This window comes from Neoarius graeffei, chromosome 10, assembly GCF_027579695.1.
Source record: "Neoarius graeffei isolate fNeoGra1 chromosome 10, fNeoGra1.pri, whole genome shotgun sequence".
In the NCBI taxonomy this organism is placed as follows: Eukaryota; Metazoa; Chordata; class Actinopteri; order Siluriformes; family Ariidae; genus Neoarius; species Neoarius graeffei.
The window spans coordinates 90,466,739-90,491,157 of NC_083578.1; the positions used below are offsets into that span (position 1 = coordinate 90,466,739).

Genomic DNA, 24,419 nt, shown 5'->3' on the forward strand with positions numbered 1-24,419 from the left:
CATGCACCTGAGGGCCACTTCCAGCTCCTGGTTGGCCCATTCCGTCTGTCCATTGGTCTGAGGGTGGAAACCTGAAGAGAGACTGCAAGAAGCACCAATGAGTTTACAGAAAGCTTTCCAGAATTGGGCGGAGAACTGGGGTCCACGGTCAGACACGATGTCTGTGGGGAGTCAGTGTAGGCAAAAAACAATTCGGTGGTCTCTTTGGCAGTGGGAAGCTTGGGCAGGGGGATAAAATGAACAGCTTTAGAAAAACGGTCGACGACAGTGAGGATACAAGTATTGCCACATAAATTAGGGAGTCCTGTGACGAAGTCCAGGGCTATGTGTGACCAGGGTCAGTGGGGAACAGGAAGGGGTCTCAGCAGGCCAGCAGGGGATCTGTTGCCAGTCTTGTTCCTGGCACAGATATCGCAAGCTGCCACAAACCTCTGGACGTCCTCCTTGATGGATGGCCACCAAAAACATTGTCGGATGAGTGCCAGAGTCCGGGCTGCTCCTGGGTGGCATGCCATTCTGGAACTATGACTATCACTGCAACACCTGTGCCCACACAAACAGGAACAAAAAGATGGTTAGGAGGTGCGTTACTAGGCCCTGGGTCATGCTCATGGGCCTTCTGGATCAGGGTTTCCACCTCTAGCAGAGCAGCCCCCACCAGGCACCGTGGAGGAAGGATGGTCTCAGGGGAGGTCAATTCCTCCTGGAAGGGAGAGAACATTCTGGACAAGGCATCGGGCTTACCATTCTTAGAGCCTGGGTGGGAGGAAAGTGTGAACCTGAAGCGAGAAAAGAGAGACTGACCATCAGGCCTGGCGAGAATCGAGGCGCTTGGCAGTCCTGAGGTATTCGAGGTTCTTGTGATCTGTCCATAAGATGAAGGGAAGGTCTGACCCCTCCAACCAATGTCTCCATTCTTCCAAGGCCAGTTTCACAGCCAACAGTTCCTATTGCCAACGTCGTAGTTTCTCTCAGAGGGGGAAAGCCGATGAGAGAAGAAGGAGCAAGGATGAAGCTTGTTGTCACTAGATCTTGGGACAATATGGCTCCGACCCCTGACTCTGAAGCATCAACATCAACCACGAACTGCCGGGACGGATCTGGAATGATGAGTATGGGTGCTGACGTGAACCTTTGTTTGAGCTCGAACACCTTCTCGGCCCCTTCCCCCCCACCTGAAAAGGGACCTTGGTGGAAGTTAGAGCCGTGAGGGGCCCAGCTACCATACTAAAGTTCCTGATGAATCGCCTGTAGAAATTCGCAAACCCAAGCAACTGCTGGAGTTCTCACTGAGAGGATGGGGTGGGCCAGTCAGCAACTGCCTTGAGTTTCAGGGGGTCCATCTGAATCTGTGCGGGGGAGATAATGAAGCCCAGAAAGGAGACAGAGCTTCTATGGAACTCACATTTTTCAGCCTTAACGAAGAGTTTATTTTCCAAGAGTCGTTGAAGGACCTACCTGACGTGGATGCAGTGTTCATCAAGGGAGCAGGAAAAAATCAATATATTGTCCACATAAACAAAAAGGTTAAGGTAGTCCCTCAGGACATCATTAACGAGGGCCTGGAAAACCACAGAAGCATTAGTCAGGCCGAACGGGACCACGAGATATTCGTAGTGGCCTGTGGGGGTGTTGAATGCCGTCTTCCATTTGTCCCCTTCCCTGATCCTCACGAGGTGGTAAGCATTGTGGAGGTCTAGCTTGGTGAAAATCTGGGCTCCCTGGAGTAACTCAAAGGCCATAGTCATGAGAGGTAGGGGTAAGGGTTCTTGATGGTGAGGTAATTTAACCTCCGATAATCAATGCAAGGGCACAAGGATTTGTCCTCCTTCTACACAAAAAAAGAATCCTGCCCCTGCAGGAGAAGAGGAGGGATGAATAATTCCAGCTGCTAAGGACTCGGTGATGTTCTTATCCATGGCTTGCCTTTCAGAGGGAGAGAGAGAGTAAAAGTTGCCCCTTGGGTGGTGCAGTGCTGGGGAGAAGGTCAATTCCACAGTCACAGGGCCTATGGAGAGGAAGGGAAACAGCTTGAGACTTGCTGAACACAGGTTTCAGGGAAAGGGCAGAGCTACACTTTACACTACAGCCAGACGGCAGGGACGCTAGACCTGTGGTTGCTTCACTCTTGAGAGACATTACGCTGTCCATGTCTTTAACAGTCACTGGTCCAGAATTGTTGGTGAATTACACAGTGAAGAATTCCAAGCTCAATATAATCTACAGCATTTCTCAAAAAGTCTGGATTCGTAGACATTTTTCCTTATATGAAATTTAATACATTTCTTTTTATTTCAGATCCAAAATGCCTTCAAAACTAACAAAAGAAAATTGAATTGAACTTGATTTTTTCTTTGGGGCCATCTGAAGCCAGTCATGTATCAGAATCGAGCCAGAACAATCATCTCTACATGTAACAACATTAGTTTTGATAATTAAGAAATATTAGATATTTGTGTATACACAGAATACAAGTGTTGCAAAATCCAACAGCATCAATTTGAGCATTTGTTGTAATATCTGTATTCAAATAAATATTTGCCTATGGCTCATTAATTTGTAGCTTTCAGGGTGTGGTAGCGTTAATTGCTGGTACCATTGATGACGTGTAGCACGACATTGAGTCAACTGGTAATGCATGTATTATTTCAAAATGATCAAACTGTGGCGAGGTGAAACTTGGTAAAGTTATCACCGATAGCACGTCTTGCTAATGTTAGGTGATATTATTCCATTTTTCTTTACATCACTGCATTGTTGTTGCTGTAGCAGAAGTAAATTCACCCTGTGAAGATTAGCTCTGGTAACAAACCTGGAAGGATGAAAAGGTCCCATATATATTGATCCATTCCAGAAAGATAGTGATATATATAGCCAAGGGTATGTGGACATGTGGAACTTGCCGTGTGAGTGCAGACCACACCTTCAAATAAACAACTTAAATTGTTAAAAAGAGCAAAGAACTTGGAGAACCTGGCCTGGAGTTCTGAGTGGCAACCACTTCATGTTAAAGACTGCATTGTAAATTTTTCTGGATGCAAAAATACTACAGCTTCACCAGAAGTAAGATGACAGAAGAATCAGGTGAGAAAAAGTTTATTGTGTAGAAAAAAAGAGAAAAAAAAAACCTGAGTAGACAGCAGTTCACGCAGTATCAAATCCGAGTCGAAACAAAAAGGTGGCTACAGTTAGCTTTTATATGGACACTATGCTGATGTGTTCGTACAGAAAGCACTTTACTAGATAATAAAACCCAAGTCTTTAGACACGAGAAAAACATGAAAAGAAAAACACAAAGACTTAAAACTACAGGACGAAGACATTATAACCTGATAACAGATACGTCTACATTTTAGGAGTGATCAAGGACCAGACACATACCATGTAGATATTATGAGTGAACTCAGCCTCTCAGTGAAATCACATTGAACTGAATTGATCTCAGTGATAAAATCATGTATCACAATCTTGGAAAAACAGGAAATAATTCCCCAACTCTTAGGTAGGAGCGGTTGTATTGTAGAAAGAAGAGAAAGGGTAGTAGAAAGGCAAAAAATACATGGACAGTAAATGGTGGCCTGGGCTGGGCCCTTCAGTCTCAGTGAAGGGGAATCTAAATGATAAACAATACGATAATATAATCCAACCACAAATGGCGATGAAGGGTCCTCACACCTCTGGTGCAATCAACAGATTAACAAATGCTGAATGATATACAGTTGCGTTCAAAATAATAGCAGTCCAACATGACTAACCAGATCAATCACTGTTTTTGGTGGAAATTATATTACTACCTGGCAAATAATTTACCAGTAGGTGTAGTAGAGTCACAGAAAACCAACAGACCCAACATTCATGATATGCATGCTCCTGAGTCTGTGTAATCTAATAATTAAGTGAAAGGAATGTGTTCAAAATAATAGCAGTGTGGAGTTTAATTAGTGAGGTCATTCATTCTGTGAAAAAACAGGTGTCAATCAGGTGGCCCTAATTTAAGGATGAAGCCAGCACATGCATTTCTCTCTGAAAACCTGAGAAACATGGGTCGTTCCAGACATTGTTCAGAAGAACAGCGTGCTTTGATTAAAACGTTGATTGGAGAGGGGAAAACGTATACTGTAAAGAAGTGCAGAAAATGATGGGCTGCTCGGCTAAAATGATCTCCAGTGCTTTAAAATGGACAGCAAAACCAGAGAGACATGGAAGAAAACAGAAGACTACCATTCGAATGGATCGAAGAATAGCCAGAATGGCAAAGACTCAGCCAATGATCAGCTCCAGGGTGATCAAAGACGGTCAACAAGACAACGACCCCAAACACACCAGTAAGCGAGCAGCATCAGGGTTCAAGAGCAACAAAATTAAAGTTATGGAGTGGCCAGCCCAATCCCCGGACGGAAACGTGTTGCAGACATCAAATTCAAAATGAGCAAAATTATATTTTTCAAAAAGCAATAAAATTTCTCAGTTTCAACATTTGATATGTTGTCTTTGTACTATTTTTGATATTGGGTTTCCACGATTTGCAAATTATCGCCTTCTGGTTTTGCAGTTTACACAGCATCCCAACTTTTTTAGAATTGGGGTTGTATGCATCTGTCCCGTTTTTCTTACTTCCATGTAGAATGGTAAAATGCAGGTAACATCCCATTTTCAGACATCGCCTTTACACGTGGAAAAAAGTCAAGAGACTTAAACATTGGAAATATCAGTTTTTGTGGCTCAACTACAAGGATACAGTTCAGGTGTCAATCATGTTGCTCAAATTCAATCACTTCATGAGTGAATGTGGAATGAACCAGCATGCCTCATGTGCCACAACACACTATATTCATTACATCATTTCGCATATCAAACATTCCGATTCTCAGCCATGCTTACATCATGCAGACTAAATTCTGTATGCATGTGATAAATTATCCAGTTTTACATGTACAGTTACTTTAGCTGTGAGTAGTAAAGGTCCTGAGTTTTAACCAGTTTTTGTGGAAGGAAGACGGGGTATAGAGGCAGAACTCAGTTTTGGTTTGTAAAGTCATAAAGCTTAATGTCGAAATATTTAGTGTAATTTAAACTTCATAAGCTGGTTTGTGATGCATTACTATCATACTTGTGAAGAATATCAATGATTTCATATATAAACTGAAACAGGTGCAACTCATACGAGTTGTGCTGTTACCTGAGCAGTGGAGAGTTTAGTGTAAAGCTCGAGACAGATCAGGAACAGTGCGTCAAAGTTAATCCCTGATAATCACAAATTAACACCACAATTAACCAAGGTAACTAAATACAATGTTTGCTTAACACTCTTAGGTCTAAGCTATCTATCAAGCAGTGCATGGAATGTGTCACTTCCTATTTGCCTGGTGAGAGAAATCATGTTGCCATTTGAATGCCTTGCAAGATATCAAAAATCCCCTCACAATTTTACATCAGCAACAGCTCATGTCTACCAAATCTGACTGAAACTGATAAACATTATTTCAAAATGTAATACGTGTGTAAATAAACCTGCTAATATCGTCCAAACTACAGACACGGACTCCTTGAACTACACTTCCCAGAACTCTCAGCGCCCTCTGTCTCCTGACTATTAACCACAGCTGTCACTCATCACTCTAATTAGTCCCTCTGCCTATTTAAACCTCACACTCACACCACTTCATTGTGAAGTATTGTTCTGCTATCCTCAGTTCATACCAAGCCTTGTTTCTTCTGACTGATTCTCATGTTTCTGACCTTTACTCTTTCATGTTTACTCTTTTGTCTTCTCTCATTTGCCCTGTTTGCCGTTCACCCGACCATCACTAGTCCCTCGACTCTGATTCTCGTCTCACGTTTTGGCTTGTTCACTGTTTGTTCTATGCTCCTCTTCTGCGCACACGTCTGTAAGTGCCTGCACCATGACAGGATACTTTGCCAACATGGATGTAGTGGAAGGGGCGAAGCAGACAGCTCTAAACACTCAAGGACGCTTACTAGGAGAACATCAGCAGATGCTAGCCGACCTCAACACAAGGATGTCTCAACTAGCAATTGATGTCGCAACTAGCAACTGATGTCACAGGCCCTCCTACCGTGCTCCGAACCATCTCCAAGCCCAGCACTACAACTTCCTGCTCCGGAGAAGTTCAGATCTGCTCGAGTTAAGGGTTTCCTCCTCCAATGCTCCATGTACTTCGCTGCCATGCCAAACATGTCTGATGAGCACAAGATTGCTAAATTCCTCTCCTTTCTCACAGGTAAAGCCATTCAATGGGCCAGTGCCATCTGGAACAATGGTAGTGGACCCATGAATTCTTATGAGCAGTTTCTCACTCAATTCAAAAGGGTTTTCGACCTCAAACCTGAAGGCATTGAAGTAGGGGAAAGTTTACTCACCATGTCACAAGGTTCCAGAAGCGTAGCAGAGTATGCTCTGTAATTCAGAATACTAGCAGCCACTAGTGGATGGAATGATCCTGCTCTGAAGGCTGTCTTTCGCAAAGGGCTGCGCCTTGAGATACTGAGTGAGCTCGCCTGCCGAGATGAACAGTTGACACTAGATTTTCTCATTGACCTTGCAATTTGTCTGGGCAATTTCCTAACTCATCGACCCTCCCTGCAGGAGGCTGTAAGACTGGCTCCGATCTCAGAGGACAGTTCCGCCATGGAAGTCTCACACACCTGGTTAACTCGCTTCGAATGCATTAGGAGGAGAAGGGAGGGACTCTGCTTTTACTGTGGAAGCTCTGAACATCTGCTCAGCCACTGCCCCATTTGTCCTCCTCATCCATCTTCTGCACAGTGACCTCCACACCATGTAAGTCCCACAAGCAGGTTTAATTCCAAGTCGTTCAAGGTTCCAGTGCTGTTAAAGTTGACTTCTTCCACCAACATCCTCTCTGCTTTCATAGACTCAGGAGCAGAGGGGAACTTTGTCAGCAGCGTTGTCGTCCAGAAGTTCAACTTGCCCACAACTCCTCTTTAAAGTTTGCTCAGCATTCGTACAATCAATGGAGGACCCATAGGGGATGGTCTAGTCACCCTACGCACCACTCCCATCCACATCCAAGTGGGCGCCCTCCATTCTGAGCTCATTTCACTCTGTCACCACCACAGTCCATCATGACCTCGTTCTTGGTTACCCTTGGCTCCAACTTCAGATCCCTTGATTTCTTGGCAGAACAAAGAGATTCTACAATGGTTGCCCACATGCTTTCTAGGCTGCTTCTCTCACCCTAAGATCACACTCGCCTCCACCTCTACGGAGAGTCCTATGCTTGACCTCAAGGAGGATTTTAGTAAGGGTAAGGCATGCAGGTTGCCACCTCACAGGCCATATGACTGAGCTATCGACCTATCGCCGGGCACATCACCACCAAGAGGGCACATCTACCCTCTCTCTCAGAAGGAGCAAGCTGCTATGGAGGAATACATCCAGGAAGCCCTCAAACAGGGTTACATCCATCCTTCAAAGTCTCCAGCCTCAGCAGGCTTCTTCTTTGTGGAGAAACATGGTGGTGGTCTTCGCCCATGTATCGACTACAGAGGATTGAACCAAGTGTCAGTCAAGTACCCGTATCCACTCCCTCTTGTCCCAACAGCCTTAGAACAACTCAGATCGGCCAAGATCTTTTCTAAGCTCGACTTATGCAGCGCGTAAAATCTCATCAGAATCAAAAGGGGTGACAAGTAGAAAACAGCATTCAGCACTACTGCCAGCTACTTTGAGTACCGGGTAATGCTGTATGGCCTTTCTTCAGCACCTAGCATGTTCCAGTATCTCATCAACGACGTGTTATGGGATGTGCTAGGGAGATACGCCATCGCCTATATCGATGACCTCTTAATATATTCTCCTGACGAAAAAAAGTCACATCCAGCAAGTTAGGACGGTCCTCAATTGCCTGCTCCAGAATCACCTCTACGTCCAAACCTTTCACTCTGGAGGTCGAATAATCGGACACGGGAGTAGGAGCTGTGCGATCAAAACATTTCGGGGAAAAACAAACTCCATCCAGTAGCATTCTTTTCTAAGAAACTCTCTTCCGCTGAAAGAAATTATGATGGGGGAACTACTCACCATAAAACTGGCCCTCGAAGAATGGCGACACTGGCTTGAGGGAGCCACTCACCCGTTTGTTATTCTCACTGACCACAAGAACCTTGAATATCTCAGGTAAGTCAAGCGGCTAAATCCTCACTAAGCCAGGTGGGCTCTTTTCTTCACAAGATTTAATTTCACCATCTCATTCCATCCTGGCTCCAAGAATACCAAGGCCGATGCCCTATCACAAATCTTTGCAACCACTCACCAAGATCCCGTTACTCATCCCATACTTCTGTCTCAGTGCTTCCTTCAGTCCATTACTTGGGATTTAGATAAAGAAATCAGAGACTTTCGACCCCAAACACTTCCCGACGATCTTCCACCCAGTCTACTGTGTGTGCCCAAGCATCTTAGTGGCAAACTAATTACGTGGGCCCACGCTTCACCAGCCACTGGACACCCTGGCAGCCAATGCACCCATCAGATGATCAAGAATAAGTACTGGTGGGAGAACATGCTCACACAAATTAGCCAGTTCATCACCTCATGCTCCGTCTGCGCCCAAGCCAAGGTTCCCAAAACACCTCCCGCTGGCAAACTTTGTCCCCTCCCTGTTCCTCAGAGACCCTGGTCCCACAATGCCATGGATTCCATCACCGACCTTCCCCCCTCACTGAGCAACATCATGTTAACAATCTATTGTTTCTCCAAAGCCCTTAGACTCCTTCCGTTACCTGGCATTCCCGCAGCATCCCAAACAGCAGAACTGTTATTCCAGCAGGTATTCCGTTACTATGGTCTCCCTGAGGACATTGTCAGTGACCGGGGCGCACAGTTCATTTCACATTTCTGGAAGAACTTCATGGAGAGATTAGGAATTTCTGTGAGTCTCACATCCGGATACCACCCTCAGTCCAATGGCCAAGTCGAAAGAGCAAATCAAGAAATCAGCTGCTTCTTGACAATCTTCTGTATGCGCAACCAGGGGAACTGGGCACACTTCCTTCCATGGGCCGAGTATGCACAGAACTCCCTCAAGCACTCTGCAACCCACCTAACAGCGTTTCAGTGCATACTCAGCTACCAACCACCCCGTTCCCTTGGGAGGACTCACCCAACCAAGTTCAAGCCGTTGAAGATTGGTTCTCACACAGCCAAACACTTTGGGAGGAGGTACACCAACGTATTGAAACAGTCAATGCCAAGTACAAAGAGTACGCAGACAAACCTACATACAACCCAGGGGACAGAGTATGGACAGCAACAAAGAACCTCTGAGAACCCAATTCATGCAGGAAGCTACAACCATGATACATCGGGCCATTTAAAGTCACCGACCGCATCAATGAAGTTTGGTACCGGCTAGAGCTCCCCCCTCACAGCAGACTATCACCCACATTTCATATATCCTATTTGAAACCTGCTATCCCGGGCCCTCGTGCTGAAAACGCAGCAAGCCAGGAACATCCAGCTCTGGACTTAGAAGGCGAACCCATCTAACAGGTAAACAAGATCAACTCTAGATGAAGAAGAGGGCAGATCGAGTACCTGGCAGATTGGGAGGGTTACGAACCTGAGGAACATGCTGGGTTCCCGCCAAAGACATCCTAGAGCCACTCCTCAAGCAAGAATTTCATGCCACACATCAAGACAAACCTGCACCCAGAGGTAGGGGGCGCCCTAGAAAATCTATAGCTCCCGGTCGGAGCTCCTCGGGGGGGCTCCATCGTCCAGACTACAAACATGGACTCCAAGGACTACACTTCCCAGAACTCACAGCACCCTCTGTCTCCTAACTATTAACCACAGCTGTCACTCATCACTCTAATTAGTTCCTCTGCCTATTTAAACCTCACGCTCACACCACTTCATTGTGAAATATTGTTCTACTATCCTCAGTTCATACCAAGCCTTGTTTCTTCTGACTGATTTTCAGGTTTCTGACCATTACTTCCCTCTTTCATGTTTACTCTTTTGTTCTCTCTCGTTTGCCCTTCGCCTGACCATCGCTAGTCCCTTGACTCTGATTCTCGTCTCACGTTTTGGCTTGTTCACTGTTTGCTCTACACTCCTCTTCTGCGCACACGTCCGTAAGTGCCTGCACCATGACAGTGTCTAAATGCACAAACTCCAAAATAACTCCCTTCCTGTTGGGTGTGGTGAAAGCAATACATGTTATAAATGTGTTTGTCTTAGGGACACCCATGTGTACCAAGTTTGATGTGTGTACATGAAACTATATGCTAGGCACAAGACTCAATTACAAATAGTGGCACTATAGAGTCATTGGGCCAAAGCCCTCTCCTGGAGTAGCTGTCACCAACACTGAAGTGTGTGATAACTTTCATAAGTTTTTGCCCATTGGAACCACCTAAAAAATAGTCAAGTCTTGAAGAACAAAAAAACCTTCTTACGTATCCAATAGGGTTCTTGCACCTACGGTGCTTGGGCCCAAATTAGAGAATTATGTGCCTTTGACTTTCAGCATTAGTTTGTTTCAGCTTGATTATCATGATTCAGCAATGATAATGTTGCCCTGCACAAAGTGAGGTCCATGAAGAAATCGTGCGCCATGTTTGGTGTGGCAGAACTTGACAAGCCTGCAAGAACCCGACTGGCTGAAATCTAATGGAAACCATTCCCAATAGAGACCAATACAGCAAACAAACTGGGGTTCAAGTCCATATGGACGTGATACTCAGGTGTCTACAAACTTTTGGCTATCTAGCATATCACATTAATGAAATTTGACTGCTTTGTATTTCATTGAAGCAGGGCTTTCCCCAGAAAAAATTATCAGATCGGTGCTACTGATGCAGAGCCCGTAAGGGCTGGTCCAACCTGGAAGGCCCTAAAGGTTGCTATGGGGTCCAGGCCTGAAGGCATGCTCCACCAGAAAAGTTTGAAATTAGAGACTTCAAATCTTGCATTCTGGTGGCATCTAGGGCTGATTTAGGCACAATTCAAAACTATTAAACTTTGTTTTTTACCGTGTCAAATATGCAAGGAGCAAAATTGAAAAGACAAAATTAGATTTGAAATGAAAACACGGGGCGGCACGGTGGTGTAGTGGTTAGCGCTGTCGCCTCACAGCAAGAAGGTCCTGGGTTCGAGCCCCGGGGCCGGCGAGGGCCTTTCTGTGCGGAGTTTGCATGTTCTCCCCGTGTCCGCATGGGTTTCCTCCGGGTGCTCCGGTTTCCCCCACAGTCCAAAGACATGCAGGTTAGGTTAACTGGTGACTCTAAATTGACCGTAGGTGTGAATGTGACTGTGAATGGTTGTCTGTGTCTATGTGTCAGCCCTGTGATGACCTGGCGACTTGTCCAGGGTGTACCCCGCCTTTCACCCGTAGTCAGCTGGGATAGGCTCCAGCTTGCCTGCGACCCTGTAGAAGGATAAAGCGGCTAGAGATAATGAGATGAGATGAAAACACTTCATAGCACGCCTCTTCATTTTCCAATTCCAGGGTTCCAGGAACACAATCAAGGTCAAATCATGCAACAGTGCCATCTAGTGACCAGCACCTCAAAAGTGGCTTTATGTACGGTTGTGAATTGTAGTCAGTGCACACAGTGAATCCCTTTATTTTCACTTCTGGGTTGAGTAGCAGGATAGTCTAGATCGATATATTACAATATCTTATTTCTGTAGTCATTACTCATTTTCAGAGGAGAATAGGAGATATTTAAGTGTAGAAAGTACTCTGCATTGTTCAATTTATGGTACTGATTTTTTTTTTTTTTGGTGTGCAAGTGATAGCAGTGGAGTGCTTAAACATTGGGGAAAGCCCTGTTTAAGAGATCCCAATACAATGTATGAGGTAAAACATTTCAATCAAGTTTATATGTTTAAGACATCAAAAGATTAATGAAAATGTCATTATGTAAAATGTAATGAATATTATGTAGATACCTGAAGCGTTTGCCGGTAACTCTGTTTTACCAAAATTAAACCGAAATGACGCATCCACAATTTGTCATATGCCACAGTCCGAGGGTCAATTTAATGTTTTACCAAAAGTAAATATCTGTAGACATCCTAAGCACTGGTTTTATACAAACATGTTTAATCTCTTGTGTGAATGCGCTGGTGTTGTTGGAGAGTACTCAGTTGAGTAAAACGCTTCCTACACTGTGAGCACTGATAAGGCTTCTCCCCTGTGTGAATACGTTGGTGTTCTTTAAGAGTACCTGCTCGACTAAAACTCTTCTCACACTGTGAGCAGTGATAGCGTTTCTCTCCTGTGTGAATGAGCTGGTGTTGTTGAAGCGTATTCCCGTGACGAAAACGCTTCCCACACTGTGAGCAGTGATACGGTTTTTCTCCGGTGTGAATATACTGGTGACGTCGGAGGGTAGTGTATGAAGAAAAACTCGCTCCACACTGGGAGCAGCAATACGGCTTCTCGCCTGTGTGAACACGCTGGTGTATTTGAAGATTACGCACTCGATTAAAACTCTTCCCACACTGTGAGCAGTGATGCAGATTCTGCCCTGTGTGAATGCGCTGGTGAAGCTGGAGACTACTGGAGTGAGTAAAACTTTTCTCACACTGTGAGCAGTGATATGGTTTCTCTCCCAAGTGAATGGACTGGTGGAACTGGAGAGAACCTTGGCGAGTAAAACTCTTCCCACACTCTGAGCAGTGATATGGTTTCTCGCCTGTGTGAATGCGCTGGTGTTGTTGGAGAGTACTCAGTTGAGTAAAACTCTTCCCGCACTGTGAGCAGTGATGGGGCTTCTCTCCTGTGTGAATGCGCTGGTGTATTTGGAGAGTACTCTGTTGAGTAAAACTTGTCCCGCACTGTAAGCAATTATAAGGCTTCTCTCCTGTGTGAATGCGCTGGTGTACTTGAAGATAATGCACTTGATTAAAACTCTTCCCACACTGTGAGCAGTGATGCAGATTCTGCCCTGTGTGAATGCGCTGGTGTTCTCGGAGATGACTTAATTGAAAAAAACTCTCCTCACACTCTGAGCATTGGTGAATTTCCTTCTGCATTCGTCTGTGAAACTTAGTAAGGCTAGCAGATACATGTCGACCATCAGGGCTCCTTGTGGTCGCTGGATTCTCTGCACATTTAATCTCTCTGGATTCTTGTGTTCGCTCATATTGGCGATACCGGCATCTCCTAATACATCCGCGTACATAAAGTTGAGATTTCTCGCAGGGTGGATGCAAAAAGCAAGAGATGACTTGCAAAAGAATGCCGTTCTTTTCTGAAACAAAGCAAAAAAAAAGTTACATTGTATATATGTGAAATGCAACAATGTTTGGAATATTATGAATACTAATAAGACACAGAGGAAGAGAAGAAGAAACAAGAACAAAAGAGCCTGATGACCAGAAGTGGTAAAAACTGTATTCCATACTCCCTGGGAATCTGAACACAGACTAAAACCTTGCATTAAAGACAATGTTGTGGCACAACCAATAACGCAAATACCCTTCGCCAAGAAAATATGTCTTCTAAGCAGGAAGTATGCTAAAATTACCTTACCTGTCACTTTGACAAAGTTGTTAAAATGCTATCATTGTAAATTTTAGCTGTGAACGTTCATGGGAGATTTTGCACACGGCAAAGAGAGCTGTCCAACTTCATGCTGCCCATAGATTTGATAGAGCTAACTGTAACCACATGACTCGCGCAGACCAACAGCTGGAGTAGTCTAAAAACCTGTTGGAAATTCACAGCAAGAACTTTAAGTCCAGATAGACCAACCTCCTCAACACCAACTGGTTGATGGGTTTTGATGTTACACTGGGGGGGAGTGTGAGTAAATCTCTCTGGTACCACACCGCCCCCCAGCCTGTAAGAGCACCACTCCAAATTGGACTCATTGAGGTATGTGCCCTGGAGATCCAAGGGGGCTCTCTTTTTGACTGCCACTGAGCTGGTCTTTGATGTTTTCCTACAGGTTTGCCGATGACACAGCCATCGCTGGGTCTATCAGTGACGACAGAGAGGAGGGGTATAGGAGCCTGGTGAGGGACTTTGCTGTGTGGTGCAACAGGAACCATCTGCAGCTCAACACCTCAAAGACCAAGGAGCTGGTCATTGACTTTGGGAGGTCCAGACCAAGGTCACGACCAGTTCTGATCGAGGGAGTCGAGGTGGAGGCTGTGGATTCCTACAAGTACCTTGGGCTGTGGCTGGACAGCAAGCTGGACTGGATTTGCAACACCAATCACTTGTACAGGAAGGGACAGAGCAGGCTATACTTCCTTAGGAGTCTGCGGTCCTTTAACATCTGCAGGAAACTCCTGTGGATGTTCTATCAGTCTGTGGTCGCCAGTGTCCTGTTTTACACCGTGGTGTGCTGGGGGGGGGGCAGCACATCCAAGAAGGACACATCCAGGCTGGACAAACTGATCAGGCAGGCTGGCTCTGTGGTCGGCATGAAGCTGGACACTCTGGTGATGGTGGCAGAGAATGGACAAACTATTGAACATCATGGATGATGCCAGTCACCCTCTGCACACCGTCATCAGCAACCAGAGGAGCCTGTTCAGTGACAGAATGCTCCTTCCCAAGTGCAGGACGAACAGACTCAAAAACTCCTTTGTCCCTCACGCCATCAGACTGTACAACTCCTCTCTGGGGGGGAGGAGGGGGAACAGGAGGACAGAGGACGGGAAGGAGCAGTAGCCTAGCCTAACAATAAGCAATACGTTTCCTGCTCCCCCACACACACACACACACACACACACGCGCACCCTAACCCCACTTCTCCCCCCCCTTCCCCCATATCTTATTCTTTTATATTTGTATATGTAAATACTTAATTTATTTTAATTTATCTAGAAGTTTTCTCTATTTCTTTTCTCTGTTTATCTGTAATGATGCTGCTGGAATCTTAATTTCCCTGAGGGAACCCTCCCAAAGGGATCAATAAAGTTCTATCTAATCTAATCTACAGCTCCTGCTCAGTGATCTGCAGTGTCCCAGGATTCTTCTCCTCCAGCAGGCCATCGGTGTATTTGAAAGGGTGCCAGAATATGCTACCGTAGCCCTTGCTTTCTCCCTGCAGCTTCTGCATTCCCGGATCCTTTCAGCTCACCTCATGTGCCAGTTTTATTTTGAACTGGTTCCATAGGTTCCTCAAGCTCTCCTTTTCCTGATCCTAGGCTCCTGTACCAGCTGGAGAATTTCTGCCTTTTCTCTCTAACTCTTCTTGGGAATGATCCACCTCTGAGGCATCTCTCCAAATCTCTCTTTGCTTTTCTTGTACATGATGTGAAATATGTTCAGTTTAGAGGTTATATTGCCTCTTAGTGTTCTGGACGGTGTTGTAAAGGCTCTGGTCAAAGCTTCTCCATGATATCAGTCACTGGCATTTGGCCTTTTGATTTTGGATTTCTGGACTGGCTTCTCTGATGTTCTTCTTGTGGGTTCCCTCCTTGGTGCCTCATTGTGATGCTTCTCATTACTGCAGACTGTGCTGGTGTTGCAAATTCTGCTGGGAAGACAGTTCTTCCTTTCTTACAGCAACTGCAATGGTGGGATCAGTAGCACAATCCTACTCAACCTGGCTATGATTCCTCCTTGTCTGACCTGCTGCTGCTGTGCAGCTTACATATGGTTGCTAATCCCACACGTTTGCCTTCCCCTGGTTGGTTCACAGGCCCAGGTAGGCCTCACATTGGACCACCCACAGCTGCAATCTCTCTGGATCCTCTGAAAATTCAAAATTGCCATATCAGTCATTACTGGTTTATCATTCCTGATGGGTCCATTTTCCATCCCACTTCTCGGTGGACCTCAGGGCTGTTTTTTTCTTTGAGTTAATTTACGGTGTCCTTGCCCCTCTACCCCTGGTGCAGCCTTTCCTGCTGCCAGCCAATCTTCTCTGGCAACCCTGCAGTCTTTCCTGGATGCCAACTGCTCTGTTCACAGTAGACACTGACAAGCCATTTTAGAGAATTGGACTGGCCAGCATGAGAGAACTGTTTAGGTTTAGTCCTAGTGGACTAATGCCGCTTTTCCACTACCAACGCGGCTGAGTTGGGCTGAGCCATGCCGTGCTGAGTTTGGCTGAGTCGAGCTGAGTGGGGCTGTTGGAGTTGTATTTCGACTACAACCGCACTGAACCGTGCTGGCTGGAAGTGGGTGGACACATTGGGTGGAGTTAGCGAAAGTGGGTGGACATCACGTGATGTCGTTAGGCGGCGCAAACAGTGACATCAGTGACCTTTTAAGCGGTAGTCTCACGACCTGGATAGTAAACAATAAACATGGAGGACATGGAGTCGTTAGTGTTGCTGGTCTTGGTGCTGTGGCTTGTTGTCACCGACAGCGCCAACAGATACTGGCAAGAGCGTATAGATGAGGCGAGGCGCATAAGGCTTCAGAAATTCTCGTAATTCGTAATTCTTCTTCTTCTGGGTTTACGGTGTTTACAGATCTCAGCGTGCTCGCGGGGCATGTGTGGGCATGTGAGGACACTCCTCCTCACCAATCAATGCACAGGGGAGTGTCTCCTCACGCCCCTAGCCCCGCTCAGCTCGGTTTGGCTCGCTTCAGCCCCACTCCAAAACCGTGCGAGTTTTGGGTGCTGAGTAGGGCTGAAGCGAGCTGAGTCGTGCTGCTCTGAGGTAGTCGAAACGCGAGCCGTGTCGGGCTGAAGTGAGCTGAAGTGAGCTGAAAAAGGGTAGTGGAAAAGGGCCATAAGCAACATGATATCTCAACAGTACATCTGTGTACAATCTCCCTGCATCACTGTTTGTTTAATCTCGATCAGTCTGCAGGTACACAAATAGCTTCCAGTGTGTTTTGCACATTGTGTCAATAAAATAGAAATGGAATTCAACCCAACCACATTTGGCGTCCAAGACAAGTTTTACCCCTTCATAGCCGGCTGCATGTTGAGCTCTGATTCCACATGAAATTGAAGGTTCATTAAAATGGCACCATCTCAGGCAGCTGCCCAGGGAACAATACTATGTCACATGCTAAAGACTCACCCAAAGTAGTTCCTGATTTTGGTTTGGAGGGGAAAAAAAAAAACCTTATGGTGACAAACACTGGCCAGACATTATATGTTTTTAATCCCCAAATCCCTTCCAAGACCAAATAAAAGGACTATGTTTAGTTATACCATCATCAGCTGAACACTACTTCTTAATGAGGCAGTCAAACATACTGTCAAAATCTTTAGCATGCTCCTCTTCAGACCACACCAAGAGCTCCTGTCCTGGTTTAATGTTTTGACAGCAGCGATATAGAATTCTCCCTTGATACTGGAATGCCACAAGATTTTGCTCTTCATTATTACGAGCGCAATTCACATACCTGAGAGAAGGAGGGAGAAAGAAAAGGAACTGTAAAATCAATAACGGCTTAAAAAATTAGATAGATAGATAGATAGATAGATAGATAGATAGATAGATAGATAGATAGATAGATAAAAACTACCAACGCTAAAAATTTCAACAAATACACAATAATCAGAAGATTTTAGCTTGTGCTCCTCACCTCATCCAGTTAGCATGTGTCTCTTTCTTGGCATCTATGTATTCCTCACTTTGATTATATTTGTATATCTGGGGGAAAATACTAGCATAAATTATTCAATTCTATTCCATTTGTATTGTGCTTTTAAAAATAGACTGTTTCAGAAATTCAAATGTAGATTTAGATCCTGACTGCGCAAGCCAGAGGCAAGAGTGTCAAAGAAAACCCCCCTGATGAACCCTTGAGAGGAACCAGATTTTAAAGGAGATGCATCATGTTCTAGGATGAGCACAGAAAAGTCTTAATGATTTTCTCTCTATTTGGCATATTACTGCAGTGACATGGCCGCTCTGACGGCTTTTTCTTCCAGCCATCAAAGCCGAGGTAGTTCTTCCAGTACTGTTTCCTGTTGCCTTCTACTGGATTATTATAGAGGTTTTCTCCTTTCAACCATTCACACACATTCACACCTATGGGCAATTTAGAGTAGCCACTTAACCTAACTGCATGTCTTTAGATGGTGGGGAACCCGGAGCACCCAGAGGATACCCATGCAGACACGAGGAGAACATGCAAACTCCATACAGAAAGGCTCCCCATCAGCCGTGAGGTTTGAACCTGGAACCTTCTTGCTGTGAGGCGACATTGCTAACCACTGCACCACCGTGCCGCTCATCTGAATGTTTACAGGAAGAATTCTGAGAAGTTACAGGATATAGTAGAATTGGAGCTTCTTTATACGCTTACTAAACCATAAAGATAGCAAGTTATTACAAGAGTCCTAGAGGTAACAAAATCATGAACTAGTTTTTCTGCATTATACACATTGCTTTAGTGAGTGTGAATGGTTGTCTGTGTCTATGTGTCAGCCCTGTGATGACCTGGCGACTTGTCCAGGGTGTACCCCGCCTTTCGCCCGTAGTCAGCTGGGATAGGCTCCAGCTTGCCTGCGACCCTGTAGAACAGGATAAAGCGGCTAGAGATAATGAGATGAGAGATAAATTGCTTTATATTTCTTAAATGAAAAAGGGCTGTTCTAGAAACGCAAAATACATGAACCTTAAATCAGAGACTGGCACCATTAACGGCAATCAAGAGGTGTCAGTATTGAATAGGACCAAGTTACTCAGCATCCAGTGGTTAATGTCCTTTCCATATTACTCAACTTTATTAAGCAGGAGTCTGTCATCTGATTTGGCTGAAACATACAGCTGTGTGTCATATACACAGCAGTGAAATTAATACCATGTTTAAAAATAATTGAACCCAAAGATAGTGTGTGTGTGTGTGTGTGTGTATATATATATATATATTAACAGGCTTGGGGAGTAACGGAATACATGTAACGGCGTTAAGTAAAAGGATACAAAAAAAAAGTACCTGTATTCCCCTACAGTTACAAAAAATGAAGGCGTATTCAGATTACAGGTACATTTAGTGAAAATTGGGATTACTTAGCAGGATTACAATTTGAAAACATTTTACGTTATTTATTTCTTTTTATTTCAAACTGGAGATGGAGGGAAAGCGACAAACTATCCTACAGACATGCATGCGCGCGCGCAGTTACACAGTTCACTTCACTTCGCTTCATCGTCCTGGACCGGCAGCATTGGCGTCAAAGTCAGTCTCTGTTGGCATGACGTCTTCAACCAAGAAGAACGCATTTAATTCGTGGAAATTACGACATCACTTTATTTTCAAAGAAGATAAAGGGAACAACACCATCGTGCAATGCAAGCTCTGCATTCCAGCTGTGAAACACTTGTCATCGTCGAAGGATTCTACTTCAAATCTGAAAAAGCATTTACAGGTAAGACTGCTAATATTAACTAGCTAGCTAACGTAATACAGGTCCTGTTCCATCTTCCGAAAAAATGTAGGGATTGTAGGCCTATGTGTCGATGCTGGGGACTGTGTGTCTTTTTGTGTGTGCAAAACCCGCTTTGATATTAACAAGCCCTAAACGCCGTGCTTGAGTCATGTATGAGTATGTGTCAGTGTCATTAATTGTCTTCATTCATTGGTAGGAGCTAGTAGCTGAGTTAGCTATCGACTAGCTAACTACTAGCAATCTAGCTAACGTTTGCAGGCACAAACATTTTGCGCATTTGTAGAACGGGATCATACCATTATATAGTTAACACTGCCATGTTAATTGATCCACGAAGACCCTTTAGACTATTCTGAGCAAAGCCGTCGTTAGATGTAGGCTAGCAAGCTAGTTGGACGAACACCCTGGCCAGCTGTGTGGAAATGCAGCGTGAGTCTGCCCCTAAAGTGAAGACTGGCAGTATCTAGCCTGGTAAACCAGCCTAAATGTGAGATTGGATACGTAATTTATTTATTATTGATCTAAAAATGGCTGCCCTAACAACTGAAACAATAAATCTAACACTCAACTGAAACAAACAAATGAACTATCACCATCACGGTGCTACCAATGATAACTTTTACGATGATGTGTATTGATATTTCATTTTTAATATCTGCTTTGTGATTATTATTTTTTTCAGAGGAAGCATCCAAGACATTTCAACGAAGAAAGGGAAGACACCGTTCCACCTGAGATGAGTGATCATGGACAAGAACAAGAGGTCTCGCATCCTCCTTTCAAACAAGCAAAATTTGGACTTGGAACCAGCACATCTCAGAGTGCTGTTAGTAGACTGATATTTGAATTTGTTATTGATGATGTTCAGCCGTTCTCCTTGGTTGAGCAGCCTTCATTCAAAAAACTCATAGAGGGAATCAGTGGTGGCAAAACAGTCATGTGCAGAAAGACACTTGTGCAGCGTATTGAGAGGGAATTTGTTGCCATGAAAGAAAACTTGACTGCAACACTTAAGAAAGTGGCACATGTGTGTACAACGGCAGACTTGTGGACTGCACACAACAGAAGTTTTTTTGGTATGACATGCCACTGGATTGAGGAGGATACTCTTGAGCGGAGGTCAGCAGCACTGGCCTGTGTGCGAGTGAAGGGACGTCATACTTTTGATGTCCTTGCAGCAAAAATCTGTGAAATACATGCAGACTTCAAAGTGCAACACAAAGTAAGGGCCACAGTAACAGACAATGGGAGTAATTTTGTTAAGGCTTTCCGCGAATTCGAAGCAACTGAAGAGACAGCGCCAGACGACTGTGATGATGGAATCAGGTTTTTGGATATGGATGCGGTTCTGGAAATGGAGGGAGATGAAGAGCTTCAGTTTTTCCTCCCCCCTCATCAACGGTGTGCAGCACACACACTCAACTTGATTGCCACCAATGAGGTGGACAAAGCAGCATCAACAGGGCCATCGCGGAGAGTGTATCGAAGTGCAATGGGAAAGTGTGCTTTTATATGGAACAAAGCACATCGATCATCAGCAGCTGCAGAGGTAGTACAAGATATTGCCAGTATGCGGGTTTCCGTTCCGTGTGCCACAAGGTGGAGCTCTGAGTATATGGCCATTTCCAAACTGATTGGCCTTACAGAAGATCAGCTGGGGGACATCTGCACAAGACTTGGAGGGACCAGGTTGAACCCTCATGAAATGACTTTTCTCAGAGAATATGTAGCTGTGTTACAGCCACTTGCTCAATCCATTGATCTTCTACAGGGTGAGAAAAAATGCTTTCTTGGGTTCCTCATTCCTACAATCTTAAGCCTCAAGTCTAAGCTCTCTGAGAAATTGGCAAACGTGACCCTCACAGCACACATTATTACTGCAGTCATTAATGCAATCGACAGTCGCTTTGGTGCCATGCTGAGCAGCCATGAGGCAAAAATGGCAACGACCACCATGCCAAAATTTCGCTTGTGTTGGCTTCCTGCTGAGAAGAAAGAGAATATGTGCAAAACATTGATTCAGGAGGCAGCCTCTTTGGACACCATAGAACCTCTTGCCGCTGCAGTCAACACAGTGTCTGACTCTGATGGATCAGATGAGGATTTTTTTGTCTTTGGGAAGACAAACAGTAGTGACAAGACCACAGCAGAGGAAGAGGTTCGGCGGTTCCTTGATGATCCTGCGAAGAGCTTGGATTCCCTAAACGCATTTCCTTTGGTTAAGCAACTCTTCATGAAGTACAATACTACACTACCTTCCAGCGCTCCAGTTGAACGTCTTTTCAGTTATGGAGGAAATGTACTTACCTCATCTCGTAGTAGAATGTCTGATGACCACATGGAGCAAGTCCTCCTTCTTCGTTACAACAGAAAGTTTTGCCCAAAGCTAGGTTTTGATTGAATGTAGGCCTACAGTTGCAGCTCTGCAATATTTCCAGTTTTTGAGTTTTACAAATGGAAACCTGGCACACTGAAATTGTACAATGTTTGTGTTTTTTTATTTTTTATTTTATTATTATCATTATTATTATTGTTATTGCATTGCATTTCTTTGTAGTCTTACATTGTACTACAGTACATTCAGTAATAATGCACATTTGAGGTCCTGTACATTTCATTTTCCAGTGTGGACTTAAAAAAAAAAGGCAAATGCACTTGTTTACAAATTGTGTAAGTGCTTCTTCTTTGTTAATAAACTGCACTATGTGGTCAAGACGTGCCTTTTCATTGTAGGAATATATGATGCTGCCCAAATTAGCTTTCCTCAATGTCTTTTTTTAATGCACAATAGTAAATTATTTTTGTTGATGTGTATTTTCTTGTTGTTATAGGATATAAGACGCGCCCCCCTTTTCAGCTAAATTTGTAAAAAGTGACATACCCAAATTTAAAGAAGCACAGCTCCCACATAGTTGTAGATTGTAGATACAGACATGTCCTTGGTACCATTGGAAAGGTAACACTCAGGTTTATTTCAGAAGTGGCTGGGTTTTACTGATGTACTTGAACAGAGATATTGTGCTTATAAGTGTACAATACCCCCCCCCCCCGCGCCTATGGTTTTTGACTAATATTAATGGAGATCTATAATTCCAGGAAGATATTAGTTCACTATAAACAACATGTGACCAGAGACACTAGTCTTACCGTTCTACATTTGGAGACAAAAGAGCAAACCATGAATATTTTACCATTTTTTTCTTGGTATGTTCATGCTTTTTTGGGGGTACCCTTTACAGACTGAAATAAGTGACATTTGAAATGAAACGCTTATAACTTTAGAACCCCATTGTCTAGAAACACAATCTTGGCAAAGTCAGTCAGTAAAGACCGTCTCTGATCTTGGTCTCTACTGAAAGGTAACAGCTTGGAGCTTTGCCCCAGAGATTTGGGTTAAGTGGCGCAGCGTGTATCCATTTCATAATGGCGATGTAATATGTATTAGACACATCCACAGGGTGGCACCTGTAACACACGTCATACAGAGATGATGAAGGTATTGTTGGCGTTGTACATTGTATTGTGCTTCGTGGTTGTGCTCAAATGAAAGCTGACAGTTTAGACTTTCAAACGGTATGCAGTTTCACCATTAAATGTTTTATACAGGCCGCAAAACGTTTATGTTACGTTTCGCTTCAAAATGGCGCCGCACCTTTCCATATACGGCACAGCGAGTCTCAGCAGTAATCCGAAAGTAATCAAGTTACATTACTTTAATATTATGGTAATTGGATTACGTTACTGAATACATATTTTATGGGGTAACTAGTAACTTTACCAGAATACATTTCTAAAGTAACCCTCCCAACCCTGTATATATATATATATATATATATAGAGAGAGAGAGAGAGAGAGAGAGAGAGAGAGAAAAGCTGTAAAAGTATTGGCAGAACAACAAAACCTTTTGGAATTTTACTTGCGTATGCAAACTGATAAGTCAATCAGATGAGATCTGTCGTTCCCTTCTTGAATTCTATAAGAATAATGGAATGTAAGCTGCATTGCGATCAAGCAATACATACAGTGGTGCTTGAAAGTTTGTGAACTCTTTAGAATTTTCTATATTTCTGCATAAATATGACCTAAAACATCATCAGATTTTCACACAAGTCCTAAAAGTAGATAAAGAGAACCCAGTTAAACAAATGAGACAAAAATATGATATTTGGTCGTTTATTTATTGAGGAAAATGATCCAATATTACATATCTATTACATATCTATTTACATTTATATTTTTTCCATAGGTGAGAGTCAGAACATAGATCGACCGGTAAATTGAGAGCTTCGCCTTTTGGCTCAGCTCCTTCTTCACCACGATGGACCGGTAAAGTGACCGCATCACTGTGGAGGCTGCACTGATCCGCCTGTCGATCTGACGCGCCATCCTTCCCTCACTCGTGAACAAGTTCCCGAGATACTTAAACTCTTCCACTTGAGGCAGGACTTCTCCACCAACCTGGAGAGGGCATGCCACCCTTTTCCAGTCAAAAAACATGGCCTCGGACTTGGAGGTGCTGATTCTCATCCCAGCTGCTTCACACTCGACTGCAAACCACCCCAGTGCATGCTGAAGGTCCCGGTTTGAAAAAGCCAACAGGACAACATCATCTGCAAAAAGTAGAGATGAAATCCTGTGGTTCCCAAACAGGACTCCCTCCGGCCCCTGGCTGCGCCTAGAAATTCTGTCCATAAAAATTATGAACAGAACCGATGACAAAGGGCAGCCCTGCCGGAGTCCAACATGCACTGGGAACAGGTCTGACTTACTGCCGGCAATGCGAACCAGACTCCTGCTCCGTTCATACAGGGACTGGACAGCCCTTAGCAAAGAGCCCCGAACCCCATACTCCCGAAGCACCCACCACAGAATACCATGAGGGACACGGTCGAATGCCTTCTTCAGATCCACAAAGCACATGTGGACTGGTTGAGCAAACTCCCATGAACCCTCGATCACCCTATGAAGTGTATAGAGCTGGTCCAGTGTTCCACGACCAGGACGAAAACCGCATTGTTCCTCCTGGATCCGAGGTTCGACTATCGTCTATGGTCATGAGCTTTGGGTAATGACCGAAAGAACAAAAGAACAAGATCGC

At 44.4% G+C, this 24,419-nt stretch overlaps 1 protein-coding gene across 1 annotated transcript in view; it reads right to left on the reverse strand.

Moving 5' to 3' along the window:
* Positions 1 to 3,080: 3,080 nt before the first annotated feature.
* LOC132893448 (histone-lysine N-methyltransferase PRDM9-like) overlaps positions 3,081 to 24,419 on the reverse strand; it is a 28,495-nt gene continuing 7,156 nt past the window's right edge. Inside the window, exons 4-6 of the mRNA XM_060932596.1 lie at positions 17,508 to 17,575; positions 17,176 to 17,324; positions 3,081 to 13,251 (exon numbers count right to left, since the gene is read on the reverse strand). Coding sequence (XP_060788579.1) covers positions 12,098 to 13,251; positions 17,176 to 17,324; positions 17,508 to 17,575 — 1,371 coding nt within the window. The 3' untranslated portion in view covers positions 3,081 to 12,097. The remainder of the gene's footprint in view (positions 13,252 to 17,175; positions 17,325 to 17,507; positions 17,576 to 24,419) is intronic.